The 19,158-nt window shown below is 54.8% G+C and overlaps 1 protein-coding gene across 17 annotated transcripts in view; it reads left to right on the forward strand.

Moving 5' to 3' along the window:
- Positions 1 to 19,158, forward strand: part of ZNF185 (zinc finger protein 185 with LIM domain) — a 44,215-nt gene that overhangs the window by 18,885 nt on the left and 6,172 nt on the right. For 7 of the 17 annotated variants that reach the window (XM_073228059.1, XM_073228066.1, XM_073228058.1 and 4 more), the window contains exons 11-20: positions 474 to 557; positions 2,284 to 2,370; positions 4,551 to 4,655; positions 5,550 to 5,648; positions 7,705 to 7,785; positions 8,658 to 8,747; positions 13,170 to 13,367; positions 15,053 to 15,142; positions 15,680 to 15,745; positions 15,831 to 15,911. In XM_073228059.1, the coding sequence (XP_073084160.1) occupies positions 474 to 557; positions 2,284 to 2,370; positions 4,551 to 4,655; positions 5,550 to 5,648; positions 7,705 to 7,785; positions 8,658 to 8,747; positions 13,170 to 13,367; positions 15,053 to 15,142; positions 15,680 to 15,745; positions 15,831 to 15,911 (981 nt within the window). The remainder of the gene's footprint in view (positions 1 to 473; positions 558 to 2,283; positions 2,371 to 4,550; positions 4,656 to 5,549; positions 5,649 to 7,704; positions 7,786 to 8,657; positions 8,748 to 13,169; positions 13,368 to 15,052; positions 15,143 to 15,679; positions 15,746 to 15,830; positions 15,912 to 19,158) is intronic. The other 10 variants (XM_037025035.2, XM_037025040.2, XM_073228063.1 and 7 more) reach the window with 7 other exon arrangements.

Here is a 19,158-nt window from a genome sequence, read left to right on the forward strand (position 1 = left end):
AGAAGTCCAGGATCAAACTGTCAGCAGGGTTCATTCCTCCTGGAGGCTCTGAGGGAGAAGCCATCCCAGGCCCCTCTGCCCGCTGGCGGTGGCTGCAGGCAGCTCTTGGTGCTCCTTGGCTTGGAGATGCGTTACTCTGGCCTCTGTGTGTCTGCATCCAGATTTCCCTCTTCTTATAAGGATACCAGTCGTTGCATTTAGGGCTCACCCTACCCCACTGTGACTCCATCTTAACTTGATTATATCTGCCAAGACCCTATTTCCAAATAAGGTCGCATTCACAGCTTCCAGGTAGACATGAAATTCGGAGGGACCCTATTCAACCCAGTATGCTGTACTTACCTCACACTGTCGTCACTGAACCCCTCCCCAGGGCCACTTCATGGCCACAGACACCACTAAAAGAAAGCATGTCCTTCAAGGGCCGCAAGCTCCAGGGCAGCTGGTACACCTGCTTCTCTTCTCGCCCAAAGGGTTGAGGTGGTGGAGGATGAAGAGCCTTCCGAGAAGAGCCAGGACCCAGCTGCTCCGGCAAGATCCTCTCCTGGCTTGAGCAGGTAATCAGCTACTCTCTGACCAGGGCGTGTGGCTGCCAGGCCTGCCTGCCACTCACTCACTGTGAAACCTCTCAGGGCCTCCACGCAGGCCCTATAGGTCAGTGTCCCACGTGCCCAGTGATAGGATGGGGCACAGAAATCAGGAGGGGCTGTCTGGCTGGATGTCCTAGGACAGAAAGTAGCAAAACAGCCTGGCGTCCAAGGAGAGAGTGCCTCCCTCTGGTCTGTGTCAACTTAACCGGAGCAGTACTGAGCCCAGGGGCAACCACAGACCCCGAGAGGGTCTGCCACCGGGCTGCTGGTCCTGCCATTCTTAGGCGTGCCTCCTGCCGGGGAAGGTGGCTCTGCAGTCCTCAGCCCCTCTCACAGGCCTAGCCCTGCTGGGAGCCCATCGGGTGGGAAGGTCAGGCAGTGGGGTGCAGGGCAGGAGCAGGCCAAGCTGGTGACCTAACTCCAGGCGGGGCCTTGATTTGCCCTGCTTTCTGAGCCCTGAGTGTCCAAGTAAATAACAGTGCTCTCTCGTCTGGGGATGAAGAGCTGTGGTCCCCCCTTGTACTTGGCACTGAATCGTGCTGTGATCTGCTGAGAGCGCCACTGCCCTGTTGTTGCTGCTGTTTTTGAGCCCAAATCCAACTCTGGTAAGAGCTACGCCTCCTTGGCACCCTTGGAAGACCCTGAGGCCAGAGGGGCAGAGGACCTGTCTCTACAGGTAACTTTCGGGGGCCCCAGGTGCTCTTCCAGCTCTTGTCCCATGAGCCCCCCAGCCCAGCCCCGGTCTGCCTGGTTATCTGCCCCACAGCTCCAAGTGTCCCGCATCAAACCCACCCTGCCACTGCTCAGCTGTGGAAGGGGCCCTCTGTCCATGTACCCCGGGGCCTGGTTTCTTGAGTTCGTCTCATTTTTTCCCTCTTGTGGGTAACGCCCACCCACATCCCAAACCGAGCTCACTCAGATGCCCTCTTCCACAGAAGCCGGCCGATGTGAGGGCCCCTAGGCCTGCCTACGGCCCCCGTCAGAGCGCCAGTCAAGCCTTCCTGGGTCTCGGCCTCAGCCAGCCAGGGCAGGCCCTATGGGGTACGCCCAGCATGCTGACTGGAAGAGTCACAGGGGAAAGATAAGAGCACAGCTTCTGGCACAAGGCAAAATGCTGGCATTGCCCTGTACTGGCTGTGTGATCTTGAGCAGTTACTTGACCTCTCTGTGCCTCAGTTTCCTCATATGTAAAATAGGAAGGACGTGTAAAACTTCCCAAAGCTGTCCAAGATACTAAATGGAAGAAACCCCAGTGAGAAAGTATGTGTTTGTTCCTGCTTCTTGACCCCCTGGGCTTTAGATGGGACACAGCTGTGTGGGGCCAGGGGCTTTATGCTGCACTCATCACTGTACACGGTCAGACAGGCGACATGCACAGAGCAGAGCTGGGCACCTCCTGGCTTGTGTGTGTGAACAGGCAGGCTTGGCAGCACTGCAGCAGCAGCTAGAGGCCGCGTCAGGGCTGGACCCCTCCCTGGGCCTGAAGGGGGCTGGGCTCGCGGGTGGGCGACTGGCATGAAGGTCAGTGACCTAAGCTGGACTGCACCACCGAGAAGGCTCAAGACCACAAAGGAGATGAGAGCAAACAAAAAAGCCATGGGCCTGAAGGAGAATGCCCTCGGCGCCCAGCACAGACAGGGAAGGGGGAGGCTTTTCACGCCAGCAACACCCTGGCTCTTTCCTTTGGCCGTAGCACAAGAGGTAAGGAGACTGTCAGCCTGCAGATCCTGACACCCGGAACAGGACCTCGCCTAGTGGCCCCAGACCTGGAAGGAATGAGGTATAGGGGCCCTGTGCTGTCTGGGTTCCTTCTACACCATTCTAGAGATGGAGTCAGCAAAGTTGAGATTCACATGATGAGGCCTGAGGGCTGGTGGGTGGGAGACCTGTTTGGCCTGGGTTCTGTGCCGCCATCTCATTCTTTCACTCTGCAACCCTTGGGGTGCAAGCACTGGGTCGATGGGAGGGCCGGCCCAGCCCTGGGAACCCAGTGGCAATGGCCCCCCGGGAAGAGTTGCTGACGGTCCGTCTGGTGGGGGAGGCAGACACAGACACAGCGGGCTGCAGTGGCTCAGCCATGGTGAGCCCTGAGGTGGGACGGGCCAGCTGTGTGGGTGGCCACACGGGGTCTGCAGAGCCCCCGGAGGCCACTGGGGTAGTGGCCCTGCCTGTGTGGGGGACGACCGGAAACGGGGCGGGGTCCCTGGGTCAGCCTCCACAGCTCACAATGCCACCATGCCCAGTGCTGGGGTGGGGGAGGGACTGGGGGGTGGACAACCAGCAGGCAGCATGGCCCACCTGGCCCCTGCCCCAAGGTAGGGGGCAGATAGCCAGGTAGCAGACAGGCAGGATGCCGGGGAGCTGCGCCGCAGGGAAGCTGAGGTGGGAGTGAGCAGAGATCTGCAGCGGGAGTTCTGAGCAGGGGCCTGTGACCAGCATGGGAGTGAGGGGGTTTCGGGAAGGCTTCTTGGAGGGGGTGATGTCCAGAACAAGCCCTGAAGGCTCTCTAGGTCCCTTTACTCTCCTCCTTGGCTCCTCCCTCTCCATGCCCCTGCCCCAGTCGGGCACTGAGTCCTGGCCTTCCCCAGCACTCAGCCAGCTATCTGCAACCATCTCCTGCTGCCTCGTCTCAGACCCTCCTCCACACACCCACCTGGGGGACATTTCTGAAAGGCAGAAGTAGTCATACCAATCCCCCGAGGAAAGCCATGCAAGGCGCCCCACCTCCCTGGCGAGACCCTCTCCTCGCCGCCTGGCCTGCCTCCATTCCAGCCTAATGGGCCTCCATCTGGGCAGGCTGTAGCCTCTGCCTGGGATGCCCTTGCCCCTCCCACCTCAGATGTCTCCCCTCTGGGGCATGTCCCATCCCTGTGACTTTTCTGAGGTGGCCTACATGAGGGCCTTTCCCTACCGAGCTCACGTCGTGCTACGTTCATACTTCCACCTGAGAATCTTCCACATGGAGTCATAGTTGTCCACTCATAGACAGGTGTGCCCCAACAAGTCCGGGTGCCTGGAAGGCAGGGGCTGTGTTCCCTACATGCACCCTGGGCCCCAGCCCGGGGCCTGGCCCAGAACAGGAATGTAGGAGCATTGCTGCTGGAATGATAGAGAATCATCCATTGTGATGATGTCTTCAAATAGGCAATCCTGGAAGCTGCTCCCCTGGTGTCCTTAAGGTGACCAGTCTCTGCAAAACAGAGTCAAAGTGATCCTGAGAGACGCTGGAGGATGCCAGGCTGCCTCTGAGGAAGGTCCCTGCTTGTCCTTTGCCTCCAGTATTCATAAATCCTCTGGCACTTAGTCTAGCAGCCCGCCAAGATGCCCCAGGGCGCCCTCACCCACCTCCCCGGAAAGCTGGAATTCACCAAGCCCTTCCCCAACAGCCCAGCAGGTGTCCCCATGCAGAATGTAGATGCAGGCGCTATGTCTATTTTAGAGATGAGGAAACTGAGACCCTCAGTGGTTAAGTAACTTGCTCAAGGTTACATGGCCAAAAGCAGGCTGATCCGGGACTCCCACCCAGGCTGCCTGCACCTTTTGCTCCATAACTCACTGCAGTACTAGGGACCCAGGGGAGGGCCAGGGAGGGCTGAGAGAAATACTTAATATATTTTGACTGAATGTATGACAAGTTTCATTGTGGGCATTCACATGCAAATTACCAAGAAAGAGACATTTGAGAATTTGTACGTGAGGTTTAGGAGAGAACTCAGGGCTCAAGAGATCCCCATGTTATATGCAGAGAGCTGAAATAATGGAGCGCCATGTTGATGTTTACATGGGGTACAGTGTTGAGGGAATTGAGGAGAAAGGGGTTGGCAAGCTGGGCACAGTCCCCAGTGCAGAGGTGGCAGCTGCCTGGTCATCCCCCAGCCTGAGGGCAGCTGGGGGAGGGCAGTCAGTTCTGGCCTTGTTGAATGTGAGCCACCTGAGGGAAGATGTTGCTTTTCTCCATAGGTCTTCCCCGGGCTCCAAAGACACAGATGCCCCCGGCCCCAGAGGGCCCAAGAGAGGCTTGGCTGGTGAGGAGGCCTTCAAGGGCCCTGATCCAGACACTGAAAGGTAACTCAGCGCAGGGAGACAGAACACATGTGGCCCGGGGTCCAAGGTCAATGGATCAAGCTGGGATCAAGACTGTCCCATTCCTGGCTATGTCCCCAGTACCAGGGGCATAGTGCAGGTCCTTAGTGAATATCTGTTGAAAGAATGGATGAAGGAATGCGTGAGGCCTGGAGAGGGGCAGGCCCCTGCCAAGATCACTCAGGAGCTTGGCCAGGGCAAGCAAGTCTGCCAAGCCAGAAGTTTGGAGAAGTCAGTGACCAAAGGATGCATGAGCCCCAGCAGAGTACCTAGCAGTGACCTCCAGGATGACCTGTGGTCAAAGGGAGACATGGGGGGTGCTGGCAAAGATGAGAGGCAGAGCCATAGCAGGGGATGATAGATCCAGAGTGGATGGTTGTGCCCGGCCATCCCAAGACTGGCCCACTGGCTTCAAGCCAGGCGACCTGGGTGTGGCAACTAGGAGCTGAGAGTTGGGCATTTCCTCAGTGGGAAGCCAGTGTGTCTGCTACCAAGATGGTGGCTCAGTGTGGAGCCCAGTTTGGACTCCGCCCCAGGAATGAGGAAAGGAGAGCTGGGATGGCTGGGGGAGCCCTGTCTCTGCCCTGGCCTCTGTGGTTTGTCAGTGGCCCCAGATGCCTTCCCCCCGGTTCTGTTGGCCCCTGGCCCCTCATTGTGCCAGCCTCTTTCCAAGTCACCACCTTGCTCCCAGTCGGTCAGGTTTGGAAGGGAAGCAGAAGTACTTGCTGATGTTGGCTTGTCTCTCCTTGGAGCAGCGCAGGGGTGGCAGTTGAGGGCCTGGGATTCTCGTCCTTGACACATGCTCTCAGGACGTCTGAGTTAGATTAGATCAAGACCCAATCACAGAGTCAGCAAACGCTTGTCTTCCCATAACAGGTCAAGTGCACAGTCATGTGACAGCAACGTGGGACCTGGAGCCACAGGCTCCCCACCTGAAGCTTTGACTGGAACAGACATTGGCTCTGAGAGAGGAGGGTGAGCTGCCTGAGGGAAGCAGGTGGCCCCGAGCTGTCGATTCTCATGCCCTGGTGTCAGGCTTGGGCTGCCAGTGGCGGAGCACTGGGCATTTCCAAGGCACTGCTTCTGTCATCTCCAGCCCTGTCCTGGGCTCTCCACTTCTCCTGCCCTCTGCCAGTGGCTCTCAGGCTCCTCCGGAACAGGCACAGGAGCCCCGCCAGGAGGGAGGAGGAGCATGTGGGGAGTGAGTGACGGGACAAACTGGCAAACAAATGACCAAATGACAGATGAATCAGCACCCTCTTACTTCTTGGCTGAGCTTGAGGACAAGCTAGGAGGACATCCTTTCTCTCTTTCTCCCTGCCTTTCAGAAGCCCCGAAGCCGCCTTTTCCTGCCCACCTTCTTCTGCTGGCCGGCTCTGCGTGAGGGTCAGTGGCCGCAGTGAGATGAGCTAGGAAACGAGCATGTCTGGCTGGGCTCCTAGTTCCCGGACCTGGGCGGAGTCAGGGACTCCTTTCTTGGGAAGTCGGGTCACCTGTCTCCAAGGGTTCCAAACCGAGCATGAGTCATCCTCGGGGACAAAAGCTAGGCACGCAGACGTAGGCACAGATAGCTCAGCTGCAAGCTCTGCCACAGCCCTTACGGTTCGGAGCAGATGGCAAAGCCACTGTCTGCAGAGGCACAAGGGCACGCCCCCAGCCGCACCCCTGCCCCGCAGCAGTCTGGTGGAGCAGCCCTCCCAGCCGCCCCTGCTTCCCCAAACCCCCTGGGGGGCGCCTGCCCGCACTAATGTTATCAGTTTGCAACTGCTCTCTGAACCCAGAGCCCCAACTTCCACATGCAGGAGCATACGCCAGCCCGGGAGGGGGACAGCAGGCCCCAGCTTCTGGCCCGTGTGCCTCAGCAGGTGCAAGGAAGGGCCACTGGGACAGGGCCTCGGCTCCTGGAGCTGCCAGCAGTGGGGAGGGCCGGGGGAGAGCCCAGCCCCTGCAGCCTGCATCGCTGTGTGCCGGACCCCACAGCCCTGCGGAGTGACTCGGTTCGCTAGTGGCTGCTGTGCGAGCCTCTGCTCCACTGGGACCGGGTCTGCCGCTTCATGCTTCATCCCTCGTCATCCTTCCTGCGTACACACCCTCACGAAGGAGGGCTGCTTTCTGCTTTCAGTTTCTCTAAAATGAAGCCAAACCTCAAATCAACATGCAAAATCTGAAGAACCTTCTAGATTTTTATGATTTTTTAACCCAGTCTTTTATTGTCTTACTGATACTTGTTTGGAAAATGATTTTTAAGAAAATTGCCTTTAGTGTCTTTCCAAAGAAAAGGTTGTTTCACATGGAAAAAATAGACACTCTCATTTTCCATTCCTTTTCATGAGTTCGCTTAATGATTGAATTTAGTGATTAAGGTCGCAAGTACAACTGGTGTAAATGGGTTTGGGGCCAAACATGAGGAACTCTTAGTGAGCGTGCTACTCGAGTGGAGAGTGCAGGCTTGTGCAGGTGAGGTGTCCTGTGAGCATCAGTTTACCTGACTGTGGAGAGTCAGAGAATGTGGCGGAGCCCTGGGAAGGCTGGGGAAGACTAGCCACTCCATCTGTGCCAAGCTGATAGATATGCATGCACTGCAGAGGGCTGCTACTTCTGCAAACAGCCACAGGGGTCAGTAAAAATAACAGGAACCCTTTAGCACATGTTAGGGCCCAGGCGTTATACTAAGTACCTCACAGCTATTAGCTCACTTTTTGTAGAAAACTTATAAGACAAACACAGCTATCATCCCATTTCACTGATGACCAAACTGAGGTCCAAAGAGATCAGATGATGTGCCCAAGGTCATACAGCTGGGAGGTAGCAAAGCCATGATTTGAATCTGGGCAATGTGCCTCCATGGAGCTTGTGCGGAACCACGAGGCAGTATTGCCCTAGTGTTCATCAGCCATGCAATGTGAGTATCATGTCCAGAGCAGCTCCTCAGTCCCCATCATCTGCTGGGGACAGAAGCCACCCTTTCAGGAGGAAGCAGACATCCAGACACAAATCCTGAACCCAGACTGGGCTTGGCCTCCTTCCACAGGCTGTGCTCAGCTCTCCTGGATGATCAGGACGTGCACGATGCCAACTCTCAGCCTCACAGTCATGGACTCTTGGCCACCAGGTAAGGGTGGGGTAATTGCCCAGTGCCTAATCCCATTGCCAGGCACAGTCCCAGTGCCCCAGGATACCCCTTGCACTTCTCACCTCCATGCCACCTTCACATCAGGTGATCATCAACAGGAGAGGGAAGGCTGGGAGAGGCCCTGACCGGGAATTGGACCCACCCACCATACACAGTGATAAGGCAGGGGACCTAAACAGCTCAGCAACTATCTACAGGGACCAAGCTGCGGTGGCACAGGGAGGCAGAGCTGGGGAAGGTACCCTACTAGGAGGTCTTGGTGAACTTCTGTAGGGATTATAGCCCAGCCCAGGGAGTGGGAGTCAGGGGAGGAATCCCGTGGACAGACAGCTGGCACTAGAGGGTTCAGTCCCAGGGATCATGTGGAGGTGGCTGGGGAGGGCGCATGGCTCCGGGGCCATGAGGATGCAGTGGGAAGAGGTTGTGCCTTCCCAGGCAGCAGCTTCCTGCCCTATTTCATCTACCGATTCACCAGTGGGAGCAGCCATTTAGCTATGGCTGTGTGGAGCATGTAGTAAGGAATGATCTTTCTGGACTCCCACAGAGCCCCAGAAGGTATAGGTCACATAAGGACACTGGAACCCCAAACCAGGAGAAGACTCCCCCAGGGACTCTGAGCTGGTCGTGGGCAGTGCTTGGTCTGAACTCAGGTGCTAAGGCCACAGCCAGGGCTTACAAGATGTTACGCACAGTCTCACAGGGCCACAGTAAGGGCAAGGCCAGAAGACCAGACTTCACTGGCGGATGTGGGCTCCCCTTTCCTGTGAGAAGGCAGCAGGGAGGTGGAAGACCTGGGCCCCCAGTCTCCTTTGGTCTGAGGCTTCAGTGGGCCTGTGTGCTTCCTCCCTCAGCTCAGCTGCCACTTCAGCCTATGCTGTCCCAGCTGACATGAAGACTGACAGCCCCACAGACCTGGAGGACATGGAGGCAGATGTGAAGGGGTAAGACATCAGCCGGGAGCACTGAGCTTCTGTGGCGGAGAAAGGCCGCTCAGCTGTGCATTAGCCTTCTAATGCTAGGGGAGGCTGGCGAGGCCTGTGGCCAGGCCAGAGCCCCAGCTGGATCCCTCTGGCCTCTGCCTCTGGGACCCCAGAGCCTTCCGCTCTACCTTGTTGCACCAGCCAGGAAGTCCTCCGTAATCAGGAGTCAGCCACTCTTTCAGTCAGCAGCCACTGGGATGGCACCTGTCCTGTTCTGGAGACTGGAGACACAGACAAATCAAACATGGCTGATGGGAGGCAAAGCCCAGCCCAGACTGGAACAACAACCCCCGGTGGAGCAGGAGAGGTGTTAGTGCCCAGGACAGCCTCGTGGAGGAGGTGGCTTTTGAGCTGAATCTTGAAAGATGAAAAGGAGTCCTCCAACCAAAGGAAACAGGATATGGAAAGAACTCCAAACACCCTAGTGTTTACTGGGCGCTGAGTGTGGCCAGTGTCGAGGGTCCTTGGGGGGGAGTGGTAGAACAGGAGGCTCATTGAGGTGGGCAGGGGATGAGTGGCCTTTAATACCAGACATTGTTAATAATCAGAACAGCTACTTAACTTTGGGGCACCTACTGTGTGCACAGCCCTCTACTCAAAATGTCTCAAAAGCCCTCCCCACAGTCCTGCAAGGTTTGCACCTAATTAGAATGAAGAACGAAGGCCTGGAACCCAGGCCTCTGTGCCTCCTGGGAAGGAAAGTACTCTGAAAGAGCCAGAGAGCTGAGATTGACAGTGATGCTGCTGGGGAGCACTACTACCTAGGTGGGTGGAAGGGGAAGACTCGGGAGATCCCTGATGGAGAAGAAGGAACCTCTAGGAAGAGCAAGGAGAAAAGAGCTGCAGATAGGGAACTACAAACCTCGAAACCCTGCAGTAGGAATGTACCTAGCATGTTCTCAGGCATAGTGTGGCTACAGCTTAGCTGCTAAGGGGACCTATAGATGGAGCAGGGCCTTGGTAAGCCATGATAAGGAAGTTGGAACTTACTTAAAGTTTTAAGCCAAAGAGGAACATGGGCTGATTTAGGTGTTTAAAAGGTGAGTGCATTTTTGCATTTTCACACCACATTGCAGTTACTGTTTTATATTTGTCACCCCTACTTAAACTAGGATGCTGAGGGTGGGGTGGGCAACGGATCTCTAAGGTGTGATGTCCTATTATGGTTTTGTTTGTTTGTTTCAAATTACACTGACACTTAACAGAGTGAAAACTACAACTGACACCTATAGTGGGATCTGCTAGGTGCTTTATAATCTTCCCAGAAACTCTGTGAGATGGATAAGATAGGGACATGGAAGCATGGAAAGGTTAAGTGACTTGTCCAAGGCCTCACAAGTAGCAAAGCTTAGTCCCAAAGCAAAAGGCTCTAAGGAAAATGTCAGGGAAAATTTTTCTTGAAGTCTGATCTTTGGAGCCTATTTTCAAGACAACCTGTAATTCCCAGCTGGCTAAGGAGTGAAACGCCCTGTCTGCAGGATCTCATCTAAGATTCCCCAAACCCGGAGTAGGAGTAGAGCCCAGTTGTGGCCACCTCTAGAGCCCAAGCTTCCAACTACTTCCCTCTGATATTTAAAAGTGTGGAAAATCAAACAAAAACTTTCTTGATCATAGTGTTTCACAACTCTGGCTACACTCGAGAATCACCTGGAAAGTGTTTAAAAAAAAAAAAAATGAAGCTCCCTGAGCCCCAGGCAGAAATTTAGGTGTAATTGTTACAGGATGGTCCTTCACTATCAATGCCGTTTTAAAAGTTCCCAGTTTATTGTCATGTCCAATCTAGATTGAGAACCATTATTCTAGCAGAGTGATTCTGAACCAGGGGCCGCTCCCCAGCTTCCCAAAGCCCTAGAGGTCACTTGGCAATGTCTGGAGACGCTATTGATTATCACAACTGGCAAGAGGGTGCTACGGGCAACAAGTAGATGGAGTCCCAGGGATGCTGTCCAACGTCATACAATGCACAGGACAGCCCCAAACACAGTGTTCGCCAGTCTAAAATGTCAATAATGGCGAGGTTAACAAACCCTCTTTTAGATCTTTCTAGATCTAGAACTTATGTGGGAAGGCAAGAAGATTTTGGATTGGCAATTACAGGAGGTGGACACAGAGACTCCACTTCCCTTCCAGGGGTCCGGGCAGCGGGCGCAGAACGTGCGCCTGCGCGTGTGCGTGCCCGACCCGCACGCGTCTTAGCGAGTGCACACGGTCCTGCAGGACACCACCCTATGTGCGCTTGCGTGTCTCAGCGAGCGCGCGCCCGCCGTATGTGCGCCTGCGCGCACCGCCATTTCCCGCGACGGGGTTGGATCGCGTGCTTATGGGTAATGCGACCGTCCACGAAGCGAAATGGCTGTCGGGACGTGCGCGGCTTCGGCCCCGTGCGCCTGCGGCTGTGCGCGGCCTCTGCCGCCAGGTGGCGCGCGAGGACCACAGATGGGCCGGGCCGCGCCTCCGGCCTCCGGGCTCCCGCCGCCCTTCCCCCTGTGGCCTGTTGCGCCGAGGGCTCCCAGCGGCCTCGGGCTCCGAGCAGGCGCGTCTGGCCCGTGTGCACCCTCGCCACCCCCGGGCGGAGGCGGGAGGCGGGGAGGGAGCTGCTGCCCGCAAGGGCACGGAGGGGGCCCCTGAGGCTCGGGGTCGTCGGGCAGCGTGGCCTGCTGTTGGTCGTCTCTGGACACCCGTCACCGTCACCGTAGTTGGCCGGGCGCGGGGGCTGTGCGCACGCGGGGCGCGGGGGGGCTTGATTCCCAAGCGTTGGGTGAGGAGGGGTGATGGGGCTGGGCGGGTAGACAAACTACCAAACTGGTGGGACTCCCCTGCTCTTAGTCTTGCTTTATGGCACGTACAGTGCGAGGTGGTACAGTACAGTGGTGAAGAACACGGACTCCCGTGCTGGGGTCACATCTAAGCGCTGTCGCGTACTAGCCGGGTGGCCTTGCATGTCTTACTGATCTCTGTGCTTCAGTGTCCTGTAGAATAGCAGTGGTAACAGCCCCTATCATTCAGGGTTAAATGCATTGTGTGTGTAAAGCATGTGGCACATTGCCTGGCACAGAGTACTGTATTAAATAGCAAACTCTTCGTTTTATGAAAAGTTAACGCTAAATAAGGCAGCCCAAGAGCAATACATCCTTACACCAGAATTATTCAAGAACACTTGGAAGACTGGCCTCTGTCCCGTTTTATAAGCTTTATTGGCCTGATTTCATTTAATAACACAAAGTAACTCATCTCCTCCCCACTAAACTTGTTATTAGACGTCACATTTACAACATACACTGTTTTCCTCTTCGTTATGTTGCAAGCCTAGGCCTTTCAGGTTTATGTTCTTTCTGCTTAGGAACAGGTGAACCTTAAGCACATTCATTCCTTGGGGATAATGACTGTCAATCAGTGGAGTCTGTTGGAGGTGGTGCAAGAATGGAAGGGTTTTCTCTCCCATGTGGAGAGAGTGATTGTGTCAAGAACTGGCAGTGGCTGTATTAGGCTACTGGATCTTTGACATTATTACAGCCACGAATACCACCTTGCCTATCTTTAAACGTTTGGCGATTCACTGGGAGCCTGGGAGTTGTTGCTCACCAAGACTTCCTGTGACTGTTTTACTAAGATTTCCTTCTTATGGGTCACATGGGCTACTTTTGGTGTCTGGCTGGGCTGCAGCAGACTGTCAAGGTAGAGAGGCACAGCACCCACCGGCCTGCAGATCTGTGAGGTGCAGCTGGAGGGAGAGATGAGGCTGTCCCTGCTGGGCTCCAGCCACTGGAGGGGAAGAATCGCATTGCTTTCAGGGTGTAGTCTGAAAAGTAGGGTCACTGCTCCCCTTGTTATTCCAGCTTGAGGGCAGGAAACCTACCCACTACAGGATTAACTTCCATGAATAAAGAGTTCTAGGGCTCTAGGTAGCTGGCGGCTTAATCTTTTTGTCCCAGGGTAGCCCCACCAGTGACTGCAGGCAGGCTGCTGAAGTTGGGAAGTTTGAGTTCCGAATGAGTCAGGATCAAGGTGATGGTGAAGTAGGTTTTCGTTTCCTGGAATGGTAGTCTCATGCTCTCAGTAACCTGGCTCGGTCTTTGTCCCTGGCCTAGGGCCGTGTAGTGTATTTGAAGCTGCAGACAGTAGCACCATCACACAGGGTAGAGGTAATGGAAGGGTCACCAGGAGCAGGAACAGGCCAGCTGGAAGCACCTCCGGATGGGGACTGCCTTTGTCGGGGGGAAGGGAGCAGCAGTGCTGGGGTCCTCCCAGGGAGGGCACAGTCTCCGCTCTGCCCCACCCTCCAGCAGAGGAGACCGCTGTGGCCGGGGGAGGTGGCTTCAGTGTGCAGTGGGAGAGCAAGGACTGGCCCCGCAGCACTCCATAAGGGAGCTCATTCTCCCTCAGCTTCTTGGCTGGTTTGGAGGAAAAGAATGGAACTGCCCAGGTGGCAGAGGCCTGGCCGGAGAGGCCCAGAGCCCTGAGAGGTGGCCAGGGAGACCCAGCTGCAACCGCCCAGCAGCCTGCAGACCTGAACACCCCAGAGGGGCAGAGTGGCCCCGGAAGACCCAAGCAGCATGCGGAACTGGACGGCCAGGCCAGCAGGTAAGGGCTCTGCTCTGCTGAGCTCTTGTTGATCCAGCTGGGGTTTTGTCAGAGGCCATGACCCAAAACAAGTCCTGACACACTAGGCAGACCTGCCTCCCTCTGCAGGTGTGACTAGCTAGGAGCTAGTGGGGATGGAGCAGCAATGAGCATTTCAGGGGCAGGTCTCCAAGGCTTCGGTTTGGAGCCACAGCATCAAATATTTTAGACCAAGCGTGGCACAGAGCAGCTGCACATAGAACCATGTTGTCTGGCAGCCATTTGGAGCATGAAGACCTGGGTCGAGAGAGGAATGTGGGATGCCTTTGCCATTTGTAGAGATGGGAGGTCTCTGAGGAAGATGTGCCCTGCATTGACGGGGCTCCCTGCCAGTGCTAAGAGATGTCATACTGACTGTTCCATGGCTACCAACTGCCACCACTAGGGTCACCTCGTATGACAGCTTTCGGGTTCTCCCTTTGCCCCCCAGAGATCTTTCCCCAAAGTGGCTATGAGCAGTAATCAAGAGCCGTGGGCCACAGCCTAGAGGTAATGTGTAAGTGCCCCCTGAGAGCCAGTTGTAGGCAGCAGCCATATACACACAGAAGAAGATGGCCAGAGCCCTGCCCCCTGCCCTTGGGGAGCACACAGTGCAGCAACTGCTAAACATGGTGATAACTGTTAGCCTTTGCTACGTCCGTGCTCACATCTCAGGCCAGCCCTGTAAGGGAGGTACTACCATTATCTCCATGCTACAGACGAGAAACTGAGGGTAAGAAGCTTGCCAGTAGTCATCCAGCCAGGCCGTGGCCTAACAGGGATTAGAATCCAGCCATTTGGAACCCAGAGCCCATACTTCTAAACACTGTGTTATATCTGCTGCCTCTCCATTTGTGATAAGCCCAGAAAAGAAGGAAACTGGGTGCCCTGATGGAGAGAAGCCAGGGCAGGAGGTGATGTAGCTAGGATGGTTGGAGAAGCTGTTGTGCTGCGGAGGGGACAGTTCAGCTGAGATCTGTAGCACAAGGAGGAGCCAGCCTGGCAGAATCTGGAAAGACAAAATGTGGGAAGAGGGAGCAGCCCGTAGAGAGGCCATAACGGCATAGGGGATCTGGAAGAAGCAAGTGAAAGAAGGGCCCTAGGGCGGTGGGGGGGTAAGAAGTGAAGGGGGGAGGGAGGAGGCGGTCGGGTGGGTGGGGCCCGGGCCAGCCCTCCTAGGCGGGGCGGGGGGTGCGGGGAAGGGTATGGGAGGAAGGTGGGATCTTCCGGAGGAGGATAGGGAGGGGAGCCCTTGAGTTGAAGGCCGCCCACTGCAGTCCTGGAGGCAGCCCCATGGGCTCTTTTGTTACAGATTTGCTGTGTCCTCGCGTTGTGCTGGCTGTGGGTAACTTGCTAGTTGTCCCTTCCTCTTGTCAGTCTCTGGCTCTGGAGCTTATCCCCCATCTGTCCTTACGGGTTCCCAGGGCCTCCCCTTCCAGCCAGTTCCCTTCCCGTCTCCGTGGCACCTTCCTGTGCCGTAGGCTGGCGGGTGGCTTGGCACCTGGCGATGCCCCGAGTCCTTTGCCCCTGTCTCCCTTGGCTGGGAGAGCAAAAGCTCAGTGATTTGCCAGGGTTGTTTAAAAGCTTTAGGCCCCCAAGTCCTGTTTGACTAGAGAAGATGTCAGCTCTCCGTGCTGACGACCTGTCCCTCCTTCCTCTTCTTCCAGGGTGAGCAACCCCTCGGGCTGTGTGGTCACTGAGCAGCCTCATGTTTACATCCCAGCCGCCCCAAGTGAATTGGACTCCAGGTCAGCCAGGTAAAAAGGGAAAACCTGGGAAATATTCTCCGGGATACTTCCTCCCTGGAGCTAAGAGACTTGGCTTTTGTCCCACATCACTTCCCTGACCTTAGCTCTACTGCCTCCCCCAACTTCCAGCAACTCATTGGTGGAGGGGCCACATCGTGCAGCCCAAGGGTCCCCAAGTATAAAGTCCTGTTTGACAGGGTCCCACCATACCCCCTTTCTCCCTATCCTAATGAGAAGCTGAAGTGCTGCTAATACCCTGTGGGGAACATACCTGGAAGGCCAAATAAAGCCCATTGAGGCACGACTTAGGTCTGCCTGTACCACATCTGCCTGTTGTGAGGAGTGGCACACTCCCACTGCCTCCCCTGCACTCCTGGCCTTGGGCGCAGTCAGAGTGCAGGAAGGGTGCCGTGGTGGGGAGGCTGGGGGAGGGGGGGTGTTTGTTGTGGGGAGACTTAGAGGGGCATCTGCTGATATCAAGCCAGCATGGAAACGGAGCAGAATGGGAGCTGCAGCCAGTGGTGATGTGCTGTCCTTCCTTGGCAGTGGCTGGTGCCCGCCAGCACCTGTCCCCAGGCCTTTCCATGAGCTCCTTCACTTCCTTCAAATCAGGTGGGGGTCTTCCCGGCCCTGGACTCTTCCTTTGGGCTAGGCGCAGTCTCCCGGAATCTTCTGCTATACCTTTATCTGTTCTCAGCAAAGGGGTTCTCTTCATGAAGGAGTACACGAATGCTAGTGAGGTGTCTTCCGGGAAGCTGGCGTCTTCACACTGTGGCAGGTAAGAGTACAGCCCAGATCCTTCTGCCGAGCCCTGGGTCAGCCTCATTCTTGCATCCCCAGTACCTCATCGAGGGTTTGGTCCAGAGCATCATCGTTTGTTGAATGGATGAATAATGTAATTGCCCATGGATGTGATTTATAACTTTCCGTCTGTCCTAACTCACTGCCTTTGTGTTCATCCTATGTCCCACTTCATGCCACCCCTTTCTACCCATCTTTGTTTCTTGGTAGACTACAAGTTTTGTGAAATTCCAAGAGCTTTATAGAGCTCACAAGGCCCTTAGTGACCATCTAGTCACTTCCATCCTGTTCCAGAACACAGGGCTCCTCTCTTCAGCTCTCACACTCTTTCAGACATGCCAGGTTGCCTCATTTAAGCACGCATTTGACCGCAGGTTGTGATATATGTGTAGCTTTTCATTGATTGCCTCTCTGTCCACTTGTTTCCTGATGCCATATGGAAGGGTACCTTTATGTCAAATCAGTTAAAAACTAACCCACACTGAGACAGTGTCCCCCTGAAGACGTTTTTTATGTCACATCATGCCACTGTCAGGACGGAGATGAGTCTCAGGCCTTGTTTCAGGAATGGGCCTCTGGGAATTCAGGACCAGCTTTCAGTGACACTGTAGAATGAGGAGCATGGCCTAAGCTCAGCCCCCGTTAGCTGGGTAATTTTAGACAAGATGCTCAACCTTTCTGAGCCTCAGTTTCTTCACCTGTAACTCTGTAGGCTGTTTTTTCTCATTAGCTTTATTAAGGTATAATTCATATAGCATAAAGTTCATTCTTTAAAGTATACAATCCATTGGCATCTAGTACATTTACAATGTTTTGCCACCATCACCACGAATTCCAGAACATGTTCATCACCCCAGAAGGAAACCCCATATCCATTAGCTGCCCCCCACACCACCAGCCACAGCCCCTGGTCCCCACTGGTCTATTTTCTATTTGTATACTCCTGTTGAGGGAGCTGCCCTTGCCATCCAACATTTGCCTCTGTGTCACATGACTGAACTCTGGTCATCTCCTGCTTTTTCTTCTCCAAGTCCCAACAGTCTCCTAAATTTAATAACACTCTGACAATTAGATTTATTTAAAATTGAATTTAATATTCAGTCAAAATGTTACATCTTATGAAAAACCAGTAGACTTTCTTTATTGGATCGTAAGAATCATGTTGAACTTATTGGGTCATGAGAACCATGTTGTCCACTGTGTCTTCCCATTTTGCCTTACCTTCCAGGAAGCTTAGAAATAAGCTTAATGCTCACAAGAAATCAGACCCTAGGCTGCAGTTCTAGCTCAGCCGTGCATGAGCTTAGGCAGGCCACCTAGCCTCTGAGCAGCAGCTTTCCTGACTACCTCCTGGGGTCCCCACTCCTGTGAGAATAGCAGCTTCACTAAAGCATATCTCAGGGCTTGTGGCTAGTGACCATTCCCTGGCAACTGTTTTTTCCTTAAACCATTAGTTTCTGTTGTAAAAAGTGATATTATTGAAAAATGAAAAGGAAAAAGGAAAAATAAAACCTCACAGCTAATCCCACCTTGTGAATTAAGCCCAGGTATTACGCTTCCTTCTCTTCTTCGTTCCCGTCCCTAGTGCCTGAGTTCTGCTCTGAGTGGGGGCTAGTGGCTGTCACATTCTAACCCAGACACATACATGGGGAGAAAAGCCCTGCTTCTTTCCTGTTGGTCAGTGGAACCGGGGGCCCTCTGGCATCCACAGTCTCAAGAATCCTAGCCAACCGCCTTGTCATCTTTCTAGCATGGCAGCTCATCTTTGATCCCTATGCAAGGACCCCTCTCCAAGAGAATTATGCCTCCCTGGCACCAAGTTCAAAGGTTCATCTGCTATTTAGCATAACAGATAACAGCAGGCCATGCACAGCCATGTCTCAGTTTGTGGCAACAGGGTTAATCAGAAAAGCGTTCCCCACGCAAGACTGTGGCAGTGATCTAGCTCCCATCTGCTGCCCCCATCCCCCAATCACACTCCGCACAGCAGCGGCAGCATTGAGAACTCATGTGACGTGAGGAAACCCCCCATGTGACAGCACTCTGTACTCCAAGACGTAAGTCTGCTGTCCTGCCACGGGGCTTGCAGAGTTTACCACAGGAGAGACAGCTGAGAGAGACGTCCACGCAAAGTCTGTTTCTGTGGTCTGCGGCTTGGCTGCTTCTGATCCACTTGCAAATCTGTTCCACCACTGCATGGGATGTCACACTGTGCCAGCTACCCTGTGAACCCAGCTAAGACCAGAGGGCGAACACAAAGGGCTACTGATCAGGGAAGTGGTGCTGTCTGAAAGCCCCGGGGATTCGTGTCAGCAGATCAGAACCACTTAACGATCCTGCCACTCTGACTGGCGGTGAGGGTGGGGGTGGGGAATGCAGAAGACAGTGGTAGGTGGGAAAAAACACCGGGTCGCTGCCGCTGAGAAGCCTGAGGAGAGCCAGAAAGAACGATTTACTCCCGTTGAGTGAAGATGCAGCAGTTTTTAAAGCTGTCACGAAATGACAGCAGTCACAGGATTGTGTACCTGCTAATGAAATTCCGGTATTAAATTCTTGGAATAAGGGAGGAAGGAGTTGTAGAGATCCGGTTCGGTCACAGGACAGTGACGGAAACAGGTTGTTAGTGGCAGAGCCAGATGAAAGCCCAGGTTCCTGACTAGTCCAGGTCACGGGTCTTTCTCCTCTGCTACCTGACTAACTAACTGTACGCTGAACCTGGTAGAATACATGGGAGGAGCCAGGCTGGGACGGGGCTGCAGTGTTCCGCAGCACTCAGGAGACTGAGCAGGACGGGGAACAAGCCCGAGATGGCCACAGGGACTCCAGCTTCGTAGCAACACCCCTGGATCCTATCAGAAGCAGACCCAAATCTCTGAAAGAAAGCACCCCCAATATGGGCCTGAAGGATGGAGGCATGCAGGCCTTGTCAGCAGGTTCTGTCTGAGGAGGAAAAGCAGGGGTGATCCTCTAACAAAGGCAGGGATCCTGGAACTCAGGAGGTAGTCAACCTCGAGGTCGGTAACTGGAACTTCAGCATAAGGTCCTAGCAGGCTCTATGGCCAGACTGACTCTGTGATGGTCCCTGGAGTATCAAGGACGCAGGGTCACTCCAAGAGTGTGGGGTCTGAGAGGCAGGGTCTGGTGGTGCCAGGCACAAAGAGAAGGACCATCAAGATGGGTAGGTAGGACATACAGGGGCATTTTCCCCTAGGAGAAGACATTCC

This window comes from Manis javanica, chromosome X (genome assembly GCF_040802235.1).
Source record: "Manis javanica isolate MJ-LG chromosome X, MJ_LKY, whole genome shotgun sequence".
Lineage (NCBI taxonomy): Eukaryota > Metazoa > Chordata > Mammalia > Pholidota > Manidae > Manis > Manis javanica.